The 12567-nt window shown below is 41.5% G+C and overlaps 1 protein-coding gene across 1 annotated transcript in view; it reads right to left on the minus strand.

Annotated features, from left to right (window-relative positions):
* LOC115199103 (staphylococcal nuclease domain-containing protein 1) overlaps positions 1-12567 on the minus strand; it is a 351451-nt gene that overhangs the window by 338167 nt on the left and 717 nt on the right. Inside the window, exons 2-3 of the mRNA XM_029761673.1 lie at positions 3456-3605; positions 1074-1194 (exon numbers count right to left, since the gene is read on the minus strand). Coding sequence (XP_029617533.1) covers positions 1074-1194; positions 3456-3605 — 271 coding nt within the window. The remainder of the gene's footprint in view (positions 1-1073; positions 1195-3455; positions 3606-12567) is intronic.

Genomic DNA, 12567 nt, shown 5'->3' on the forward strand with positions numbered 1-12567 from the left:
ATCTTTGTGGGCTATACTCGGCCTTGTCTCAGGGTGGTAAGTTGCTGGTTGAAGATGTCCCTCTAGTGGTGTGGGGGCTGTGCTTTGGCAAAGTGGGTGGGGTTAGATCCTGCCCGTTTTGCCCTGTCCGGGGGTATCATCGGATGGGGCCACAGTGTCTCCCGACCCCTCCTGTCTCAGCCTCCAGTATTTATGCTGCAGTAGTTTGTGTGTCGGGGGGCTAGTCAGTCTTATATCTGGAGTATTTCTCCTGTCTTATCCGGTGTCGTGTGAATTTACGTATTCTCTCTAATTCTCTCTTTCTCGCTCTCGGAGGACCTGAGCCCTAGGACCATGCCTCAGGACTACCTGGCATGATGACTCCTTGCTGTCCCCAGTCCACCTGGCCGTGCTGCTGCTCCAGTTTCAACTGTTCTACCTGCGGCTATGGAACCCTGACCTGTTCACCGGACGTGCTACCTGTCCCAGACCTGCCGTTTTCAACTCTCTAGAGACAGCAGGAGCGGTAGAGATACTCTCAATGATCGGCTATGAAAAGCCAACTGACATTTACTCTTGAGGTGCTGACTTGTTGCACCCTCGACAACTACTGTGATTATTATTATTATTATTATTATTATTATTATTATTATTATTATTAGACCATGATGGTAATTTATGAACATTTAAACATCTTGGCCATGTTCTGTTATAATCTCCACCCGGCACTGCCAGAAGAGGACTGGCCACCCCTCATAGCCTGGTTCCTCTCTAGGTTTCTTCCTAGGTTTTGGCCTTTCTAGGGAGTTTTTCCTAGACACCGTGCTTCTACACCTGTATTGCTTGCTGTTTGGGGTTTTAGGCTGGGTTTCTGTGCAGCACTTTGAGATATCAGCTGATGTAAGAAGGGCTATATAAATACATTTGATTTGAATTTGATTTGAATTGAAATCCTATTCCTGAATGGAAAAATATCCCTGTGGGATATAGACAAATAGTACACCAGTGATGTAGTGATGTTTTTTCCCCGACTAGTAGTAACTCTGGCCTCTATTTGTGGCTAGGCCTGTGATAGTGTATGGTGGTCTTCTCACCTCTGCCCAGGTACACCATGCCATATTCTCTGCCCAGAGCAGTCTTCACCTCCACTGTGAAGCATACCTCCTTCCCAATCAGCATCTTGCGCAGGAACTCTCTGGCCTGGAAGGCATAGGGCTGCAAGGGAAGTTAGACAGATTGACCCGTTGATCATGGCAATGTTATACCACTAGGGGCACCAAATAAATCAATCTACAGACCCTGACCATAGAGATAGGAATCATCTTTGCCATTATTGCGTCTGTGACCGCAAGGGCAGCGCAATCTCCATTTTGAAGTAGTCAATTTCACTTTTTCACAATTGGCTGATCCCTCCTGATGACCCAGTTGGACATGACTCCAACAGAGTCGGCAGGAGGGAACAGCCAATGAAGTTGGATGTACCACCCAGTTGACTACATTAAAAATGGTGGAAGGCCTCAAATGTCACTGCCCATGCTAATACGGCCTTTCGGCCACCAGCAGCCTCTATCATTCTCTATGACACTGACCAAAAACGACCATTTCTTATTTTCCCTTATAAAAGGAAGGCAGATGGGACACAGTGCAGTCGGAAAGTATTCAGACCCCTTGACTTTTTCCACATTGTAACATAACAGCCTTATTCTAAAATATATTTGTTTTTTTTCCCCCCTCAATCTACACACAATACCCCATAATGACAAAGCAAAAACATTATTTATTCATTAAGAATAAACCGAATTATGACATTTACATAAGTATTCAGACCGTTTACTCAGTACTTTGTTGAAGCACCTTTGGCAGCGATTAAAGCCTTGAGTCTACTTGGGTATGACGCTACAAGCTTGGCACACCTGTATTTGGGGAGTTTCTCCCATTCTTCTCTGCAGATCCTTTCAAACTCTGTCAGGTTGGATGGGGAGGGTCGCTGCATGGCCTTTTTCAGGTCTCCCCAGAGATGTTCGATCGGGTTCAAGTCCGGGCACTGGCTGGGCCAATCAAGGACATTCAGAGACTCCTGCGTCATCTTGGCTGTGTGCTTAGGGTTGTTGACTTGTTGGAAGGTGAACCATTGCCCCAGTCTGAGGTCCTGAGCGCTCTGGAGCATGTTTTCATCAAGGATATCTCTGTACTTTGCAACGTTCATCTTTCTCTTGATCCTTACTAGTCTCCCAGTCCCTGCTGCTGAAAAACATCCCCACAGCATGATGCTGCCACCACCACCACGCTTCACCGTAGGGATGGTGCCAGGTTTCCTCCAGATGTGACGCTTGGCATTCAGGCCAAAGAGTTCAATCTTGGTTTCATCAAACCAGAGAATCTTGTTTCTCATGGTCTGAAAGATCCTTTAGGTGCCTTTTAGCAAACTCCAAGCAAGATGTCATGTGCCTTTTACTGAGGAGTGGCTTCCATCTAGCCACTCTTAACATAAAATGTCTGATTGGTGGAGTGCTGCAGAGATGGTTGTCCTTCTGGAAGGTTCTCTCATCTCCACAGAGGAACTCTGGAGCTCTGTCAAAGTGACCATTAGGTTCTTGGTCAACTCTTTGACCAAGGTCCTCCTCCCCCGATTGCTCATTTTGCAGCTTTAGTAAGAATCTCGGTGGTCCCAAACTTCTATTTAAGAATAATGGAGTCCACTGTGTTCTTGGGGACCTTCAATGTTGCAGAAATTTTTTGGAACCCTTCCCAGATCTGTGCCTCAACACAATCCAGTCTCGGAGCTCTATGGACAATTCCTTCGACATCATTGATTGGTTTTTGCACTTACATGCACTGTCAACTGTGGAACCTTATATAGATAGGTGTGTGTGCCTTTCGAAATCATGTCAAATCAATTGAATTTACCACAGGCGGACTCCAACCAAGTTGTAGAAACATCAAGGATGATCAATGGAGACAGGATGCACAGGAGCTCAATTTCGAGTTTCAGAGCCAAGGGTCTGAACACTTACCGGTATGTAAATAAGGAATTTCAGTTTGATACATTTGCAAACATTTCTAGAAAACTTTATTTAATTTGTCATTATGGGGTATTGTGTGTAGATGGATGAGGATTTATTTTTATTTAATCTAATTTAGAACATAACAAAATGTGGAAAAAGGGAAGGGGTCGATAATTTCTGAATGGACTATATATGCTTTACTAGACAACAAGTATCATATATCAGCGATTACCTAACTGTCACTGCAGGTGGAACCTGATCGAAGAACACCCAACACTTTTCTTAGACAACCCCCGAGATAACACTCCACCCTAATTATGCTGCTCTCGAAAGTGAAAGCATCGTCTCCATGCAGCCACCTGAAATTCATTTTTTCCCTTATGAATCTCAATACAACGTCTACCCCCCCTCACTCTTCTTCATGAATGGACCAGCCCAATGTCAGTGATTGGTTGAAGTGCTTCAACTCACCTCGTCAGGGGTGTCCTTTTGGTCGGGCTGGCTCTGGGGGGCGCGGCGAGCTAGCGCTCCGGTACGGATGTTGCTCAGGTTGATCTGACGCTCCGGGGGCGGGCCTCCCCGTGGCTGGCCCCGCACGATTATTGCACATCCTGACAAGACCTGGAAGAGAGGAACGTCACAGTAAATATTAGCATTAGGCTATTAGGGGAAAGACCAGGGTTATTTGCATTGTAGCAGTGGTAGGTAAGACCAGGCACAACAATTATTAGAATGTCTATAAGCTAATCGGAGAATGTTAATGGGCTGATATGTTTTTTGCCGGCATGAAGCTTTCATTAGACCAATGAAATTGCCGAACGGGTTAAGGTCAAACAACTTTTTTGTTTACTGTTTAGATTAATCCGAGCGCTCTCAAACTTCCCATCATTCTGATTACGGTAGTCATTTTCTCACCCTCATCATGGCAAAGACACGGAGAAATGCATATGATGCAGCTTTCAAGTTGAAGGCGATTGATCTGGCTGTTGGAAAAGGAAATAGAGCTGCTGCACGGGAGCTTGGTCTTAATGAGTCGATGATAAGACGTTGGAAACAGCAGCGTGAGGAATTGACTCAGTGCAAAAAGACAACTAACGCTAACTGCTAATTTTTTATTTTTTGTTACAAGCCGTGTTTCGTTAACCTCTACGGGCCACGGGGGCAGTATTGAGAATTTTGAAAGAAATATGTGCCCATTTTTAACTGCCTCCTACACCAACTCAGAAGCTAGGATATGCATATTATTAACACATTCGGATAGAAAACTCTGAATTTTCTAAAACAGTTTGAATGGTGTCTGTAAGTATAACAAAACTCATATTGCAGGCAAAAACCTGTGAAAAATAGATTAAAAAAAATGAGAATTTTGTGACTGTACTATTTAGTGTCATTGTTTTAAAGATACCACAGTGAGAAAGGATTCAGTTCGCAACTCCTACTGCTTCCACTAGATGTCAACGATCTTTAGAAAGTTGTTGGAAGCATCTGTCATGAATACAGACCGAATTAGAAAGCTTACAAGTTGACACGTCATCACTTCATTTTTTGCGCCTGCGCATGAATCTGAGAAGAGTGCCTTTGTCATTATCGTTTATTCTAGACACTTGATAGGTTGTGTGAAAATATTACTGATGTTTACTGATGTTTCACGTTAAAAATGGAACAAAAGATTAGTGCTAAACAACGTTTGACATGTTTAAACAAACGTAAATAGATTATTTACTAGGTTTTCTTTAGCTTTTCGACGTGACTTTACACTGCCCACCTCATTTTGTGGGAGCCTACTGAACGCTAACTATTTGGACATAAATTATGAACTTTGTCAAAAGAAACCACATTTGTTCTGGACCTGGGATCTCTGGCAGCGCCTTCTGATGGAGATAATCAAAGGTAAGGGGATATTTAGAATGTTATTATCGATATTAGATGATGCTAATGCTAACGGTATAGCTTAGCTTAGCTTAGCATATAGCTTATTGTTGTTAGCATAGTACCCAGTTTATGCAAAATGTGATTTCCCAGTAAAGTTATTTTGAGATCTGGCCATTCGGTAGCAATTACGAGATGATAATATATTATTCTTTGAATGACAATATTATAATTTACCAATGTTTTCGAATAGTAATTCCGTGATTTGTAATGCTGGATTCACTGGGTGCATTCGAGCCGAAAAAAATTCTGAATTTCACCGCGACTGTAAATGCTGTTTTTGGATATAAATATGAACTTGATGGAACTAAAAATGCATGTATTGTATAACATAATGTCCTATGAGTGTCATCTGATGCAGATTGTCAAAGGTAAGTGCATAATTCTAGCTAGTTTTCTGTCTGTTGATGCCCTTCTTTGAATTGGCTAAACATTACACGCAGCTATTGTCAATGTACTCTCCTCACATAACCTAACTTTATGCATTCTCCGTAATGCCTCTGAAAATCGGACAGCGTGGTTAGATTTAGGAGATATATCTTTCAAATGGAGGAAAATAGTTGATTATTTGATTTTTTGAAATGATTACTCTTGCAGTTTTGAATTCCCCGCCATGGTCACATGACAATGAATCCCAATACCGGGATAAGATCGGGATAAGATCCTCAACAGGTTAAAGCCTATTTATTTTTGTTACAAGCCGTGTTTCGTTAAAGCCTGTGTAAAGTTCATTTGTTTCAATGTACCGGTAGGCACCTGCGGCTGATAGACATGTGCGGCTTATTTATGTTCAAAATAATCATTTTTTTTTTAAATTCAGTGGGTGCGGCTTATATTCAGGTGCGCTTAATAGTCCGGAAAATACGGTACTAGTAATAGCAGTAGTAGTAGTAGTAGTAGTAATAGTAGTAGAAGCAGTAATAGCAGTAGCAATAGCAGTAGCAATAGCAGTAGCATAGCAGTAGTAGTGGTAATAGTAATAATAGCAGTAGTGATAGTAATAGCAGTAGTGGTAATAGAAATAGTAGTAATAATAATAATAATAATAATAATAATAATAATAATAATAATAATATTGGTAATAGTAGTAATAGCAGTAGTGATAGCAGTAGTGATAGCAGTAGTAATAGTGGTAATAGCAGTAGCGATAATAGTAATAATAGCAGTAGCGATAAAAGTAATAATAGCAGTAGTAGTAAGAGTAATAGTGGTAGTAGAAATAGCGGTAGCGATAATAGCGGTAGCGATAATAGCAGTAGCGATAATAGCAGTAGCGATAATAGCAGTAGCGATAATAGCAGTAGCGATAATAGCAGTAGCGATAATAGCAGTAGCGATAATAGCAGTAGCGATAATAGCAGTAGCGATAATAGCAGTAGCGATAATAGCAGTAGCAATAGCAGTAGCAATAGCAGTATAACAGTAGCGATAATAGCAGTAGCAATAGCAGTAGCGATAATAGAAATAGTAGTAGTAGTAGTAGTAGTAACGGTAATAGCAGTAGCAATAGCAGTAGCAATAGCAATAGCAGTAGCAGTAGCAGTAGCAGTAGCAATAGCAGTAGCGGTAGCAATAGCGGTAGCAATAGCGGTATAGTAGTGGTAATAGAAATGGCAATAGCAGTAGCAGTAGCAATAGCAGTAGCAATAGCAGTAGCAATAGCAGTAGCAATAGCAGTAGCAATAGCAGTAGCAATAGCAGTAGCAGTAGCAGTAGCAATAATAGCAGCAGTGGTAATAGAGGAAGTAATAGCAGTAGTGGTAATAGTAGTGGTAATAGCAGTAGCAATAGCAGTAGCAGTAGCAATAGCAGTAGCAATAGCAGTAGCAATAGCAGTAGCAGTAGCAGTAGCAGTAGCAGTAGCAATAATAGCAGTAGTGGTAATAGTAGTAGAAATAGCAGTATAGTAGAGGTAGTAGAGGTAATAGCAGTAGCAATAGCAGTAGCAATAGCAGTAGCAATAGCAGTAGCAATAGCAGTAGCAATAATAGCAGCAGTGGTAGAGGTAGTAATAGCAGTAGTGGTAATAGTAGTGGTAATAGCAGTAGCAATAGCAGTAGCAGTAGCAGTAGCAGTAGCAGTAGCAGTAGCAGTAGCAGTAGCAGTAGCAGTAGCAGTAGTGGTAATAGCAGTGGTAATAGTAGTAATAGCAGTAGCAATAGCAATAATAGCAGCAGTAATAGCAGTAGTAGTGGTGGTAATAGTAATAATGGTAGTAGTGGCAGTAATAGTAATAATGGTAGTAGTAGTGGCAGTAATAGTAATAATGGTAGTAGTGGCAGTAATAGTGGTAGTAATAGCAGTAGTAGTAGTAGTAGTAATAGCAGTAGCAGTAGTGGTAATAGTATTAGTGGTAATAGTAACAGCAGTAGTGGTAATGGAAATAGTAGTTAGAGTAGTGGTGATAGTGGTAGTCAGTGACAGTAATAGCAGTAGTGGGAATAGTAATAGCGGTAGTGAGTGGGAATAGTAATAGCGGTAGTGAGTGGGAATAGTAAGTGATAGTAGTGAGTGGTAATAATGGCAGTAGTTATAGTAGTAATAATGGCAGTAGTTATAGTAGTAATAATGGCAGTAGTTATAGTAGTAATAATGGCAGTAGTTATAGTAGTAATAATGGCAGTAGTTATAGTAGTAGAGGTGGTAATAGTAGTAATAGTTTTAGTTGAGCCAGGCTTAGTATAGGCCTAACAGCCGTGACAGTGAATAGGTCTAGAGGTAGGTTGGTGTTGAGTGTTCAGTTCAGACAGGGTTTGACCCAATCAAAAACAAAGTGCCTTTCCTGTAGTGAGAAGTACTGTCAGACCAGCGTCAGAGGTGTATTCATTACAGAAACCGTTTTAGAACCAAACGGATGCAAACAGAGCAAAACAAGAGTTTATATCAGCCCAATTCAGATAGGTCCCTCCCGGTTCGCTTGCTTCCGTTTAAGAAACACAAAATCAGCTGAATTAATACACCCCAGACGATGAAGTATTGGGATCTAGAAAGATTTTCCCCACTGAAGTGTGACTCATTCCTCAGAACATCACTAGACAGAACAGGAGGAACGGAAAGGGGCCTAAGCTCCAGTAGTGATTCATCACCAGCAACAGAATCCAAATAATGAATGCAGAGGAGGCTGGTGGGAGGAACTACAGGAGAACAGGCTCATTGCAATGGCTGAAATGGATTCAATGGAATGGTACCAAACACATGGAAACAATGTGCCATTGATTCCATTCCAGCCATTATAATGAGCCCGTCCTCCTATAGCTCGTCCTCCTCTGAATGAATACACCCCTACTGTTTGCTCAAGGACTCTGTTCCGATCTACACAGTGGCTTTGGCTTGCCTCCTCGTCTCCTTTCCTCCCAGACACAAATTTGAAATGGTTGGATAAGTGGAAATAGGCTAATATCTCTGTTCTGCTCAGGTTTGTGGTCTTGAAGGAAAGGAGTGAAGAACAGGAGACAAAGGTACACCAAGACTAGTGGGACTGAGTCTGTTAGCCATTTGTGACAAAGAGCCAAGTGTTCAGGGAAGATCCCTCAACACCCAGACTACTGTTCTCTGTGCTCTTCCATCTGACCCAGCCAAATGCTGCACAACAAATCATCTCCTCTAAAAATAACTCTTTAGGGAGTTATTTTAATTTAAACCTTTATTTAACAAGGCAAGTCAGTTAAGAATAAATTCTTATTTAACAATGACGACCTACTCCGGCAAAACCCGGATGATGCTGGGCCAATTGTGTGCTGCCCTATGTGACTCCCAATCACGGCCAGATGTGATACAGCCTGGATTTGAACCAGGGAGTGTTGTGACACCTCTTCCAATAAGATGCAGTGCCTTAGACCGCTGCGACACTCGGGAGACCCATATTTGACCTAAACCCTCCTAGAACGCTTGGGGGAAAAAAACAAGTGACCCTCCCTTATACCCAAAATAATAATTAAAGCAAAGTGGATAGCAGAGAACGTGTCTATCATTTACCCTCATTTCTTGGACAGACCAGAGCCTTAGATATGCAGTTTTAGAAACTGTTCTTTGTCCTGTAAGCATTACATGGCAACACAGGAATTTTGATAGCTCAGGCCAGAAGGTTGTGGGTTCGCAGACCACTGTGGACAAGAGTGAAGGTAGAAAGATCTCCTTAATAGTAAAAGCATTGCATGACTATCAGCCTTATAAACCTTCCATGGAATTCTACATATTTGCTGAATATTTTTTGAATACGACAAATGACAGATAAAGGACAGACAGAGCGATAGGCCGATGTGTTAATTTGATAAATTCTATCATATTTCTCCAATGCCAAATTCATGCGTCTTGTTTGCAACTAAACTGTCCCTGTTTGCAAATAAAATCTGAGACGTCATTAGGAATCTGAGTATGGTACTTTCAAAAGTTAAACCTACCTTTCCACCCCAGACAGAGTAGGCCTACCAACGCAAAAAATGTCAACTTTAACTGCTGGCTACTTTTCTTCCATGGCTTAACTCAGTGAGAGAAGGTCACAAGTGTTTCCCTGAAAGCTGTCTGGGTTTAAACATCTTCTATTGTACAGAAAGTGAATAGCTTAAATCAGTTGATAGTGACAGAATTTGATTACCGTAATTTCCGGACGATTAAGCGCACCTGAATATAAGCCGCACCCACTGAATTAAAAAATATATATTATTTTGAACATAAATAAGCCGCACATGTCTATAAGCCGCAGGTGCCTACCGGTACATTGAAACAAATGAACTTTACACAGGCTTTAACGAAAAACGGCTTGTAACAAAAATAAATAGGCTTTAACGAAACACGGCTTGTAACAAAAAATAAGCCGTAAACAGTAGCCTACCAAGAAAGTCATTGGTCACCATCTTCCTTCTCCTGTGCATTGAAACCATCTCCTTCGGTGTCGGAGTTGAATAGCCTCAGAATTGCTTCATCCGATATTGGATTGTTTTCATTGTCGCTCTCGTCACTTTCATCCGGAGGCAAATCCCCCGCGGAGCCCTCTTCAACACGCAGCGTCCAGCCTTTCGAAACCCGTTGATGATAGTGGATTTTTTGACAATGCTCCATGCTGTCAGGACCCACTGGCAGAGTTGACCATAAGTTGCTCTTCGCATGCGGCCCGTTATAGTGAAGGATTTCTCCCCGCTTGTCATCCAAGCCTCCCACTGAACACGGAGCGCCACCTTAAATGCACGATTTACACTGATGTCGAGTGGCTGCAAGTACTTTGTTGTGCCCCCAGGAATCAGGGTGACAAAATGACTACCGTAATCAGAATGATGGGAAGTTTGAGAGCGCTCGATTTAATCTAAACAGTAAACAAAAAAGTTGTTTGACCTTAACCCGTTCGGCAATTTCATTGGTCTAATGAAAGCTTCATGCCGCCAAAAAACTGAGCACGTCACAGAATGTGTTTTTATTTTTTTATTTTTTTGAAAGCGGGAAAAATCCATATATTAGCCGCGTCATTATTTAAGCCGCGAGGTTCAAAGTGTGGGAAAAAAGTTGCAGCTTATAGTCCGGAAATTATGGTACTTCCCAAACAAAGTCCATTTTTTCCTTCTTCTCGGCTATAGGTTGTAGCTCAGTCTCGAAATGTCAAAGCAACAAAACAATTATATCCCCATATGCATCGCCATCACATCTTTCCCGGGTGTTTTACAGCTCATTTCGAGCATAAAGCATTGTGGATCAAAGCGCTCTTATACATCACTTTATATCATGAGATTAGTTGTATTTTCTTAAATTAAGCTAACAAGGGGTAGGCCTGTACTTTTTCCCCATTGTCTTTAATAAAAGTTAGGCCTATGGCATACCCTCACATACCCCCTCAATTCTAGATTTCAACTTAACAGCCCTTCACTGACACAGAGGTAGGTTATTTAAAGAGTGCATGGTGGTTGGAGCAATTGCCTAATTTCATCTGTCAAACAGGTACGACTACCTCTTATTTCTTAAATGGGAAGAAATAGGCTACAATACAAAGCCCTCGTTGTTCGTAAAGTCTAATTAAAATGAAGACGATTGAAACAAATTATGCCTACTCGAATTTTCCCATTTTCAGCACCATGAGCTGTCCATTTCCACAGCTGCAACTTCAAGTTTTAGCACCACAACGAAAGTTACTTGAATCTGTCTTATTGTAAGGTCAATAACTGACAAATACATAATGGGCAAGAAACAGATTGTTTTTAACTAAATCAATTATAGTAGTAGCAAGCTATCAAAGTTGACCTCCGGTCCTCATCTTCACACTCAAACTGAGCAGAAAATAATCTATAGGTTAGTCTGCACACAAGATGGTGCATTTTGGGAAAAATCAGAGATGAGGGGCGACATAGGGCACACATCAATATATAGCCTAATAAGCAACTAATACTACAACACCGAGAACTATTGATATTTCATCTATTACATGACCCTCCCCTGGACTAGATTTCTGTATTTTTTTTTTTTACTAAACCCTCCACTTGACTGAAATTGAAAAAGCATGACCCTCCCCCATTTTCCTCCAGGTAACCAACCATTCTGTAAATATCAATCTATCCCTTACTGTAACTACTGTCTCATACCACACACTTCCCTTATTCCCAAGGTGACCACTCACTTGTTTACCCTTTCCAGAGGAAACATACGTCTATGGGGGACATGTAGGCAGTCTATAATTACTGTATACTCAAAAAAACAGATCTTTCAGTCAGTAACCACAGTGGGTGGGAGAAGAATCCTAGAGCTCTGAATTGTCAGAGTGTTGTATGATAGCCATATCTGCTGTAGCTAGCCTATACATATCACACTAGATTAGATAAACTGTGGTCTGAATCTGAATCTGATCACTGAAAATGCTTTTCAGGAAATGACAGACGCACAAAACATGTATCACCTCGAATACAAGCTGGAAACGGTATAGACTCGCCCACCGTGAGAGGAAGTAAAATGAGTAATTGCCAAAAATCGGGAATGTGACTAAATGCAAGGCTCAAAGTAACCCCAAATGATTTAGCAAGTCGAGTACTAGCCTCTAGAAATCGCTTAGATGTAGAATGAGACTGTGCATGCTAAATCATTGGGGGTTACTTTGGGCCACTGTAGCTATAGATACTACTACAACTGCTGCTGCTTGCTTCCACTACCGAGGGAGTTTAAGGGGGGCGAGGAATACGTGTCAGTTTCTCGTGGTCGCTTCTGAGCAGCAGGACTTGCTGACCAAACTACACTGAAGGCAAAATGGTTCACCCGTTCGTTTGATATTTTTGCCACACTTTTTGGAAATAGTTAACTAATTCGTCTCAAACTAAAATATATTATTTTGATTGTGTCAATTGTTCGAGTTGATGGACATACTCGAGCGTGAAAGCTAGCTAGCTATGATAGTACACTAGCTAACCATTTGGATGTTGTCTGGAGATTGGAATCAAAATACTGCTTGCTAGCTAACTTAGCTTCCAATCCAGAACCATAAATCAGAGTTGTTTAGCCACGGCACAGCTGCACGCGCTCATCAGGACACGAACTTTGAACACTCCTAGCTAGTTAGCTATGTTAGTGCTGGTCTATCTGACTACAGTACCTAGCTACATGAACCACATAGCCGAGGTCAACCAAGCAATTTTGCTAGGACGGGGGTCATGCTTCCACACCTGCCAACAATTCATGTGCAAAA

Source organism: Salmo trutta, chromosome 8 (assembly GCF_901001165.1).
Source record: "Salmo trutta chromosome 8, fSalTru1.1, whole genome shotgun sequence".
In the NCBI taxonomy this organism is placed as follows: domain Eukaryota; kingdom Metazoa; phylum Chordata; class Actinopteri; order Salmoniformes; family Salmonidae; genus Salmo; species Salmo trutta.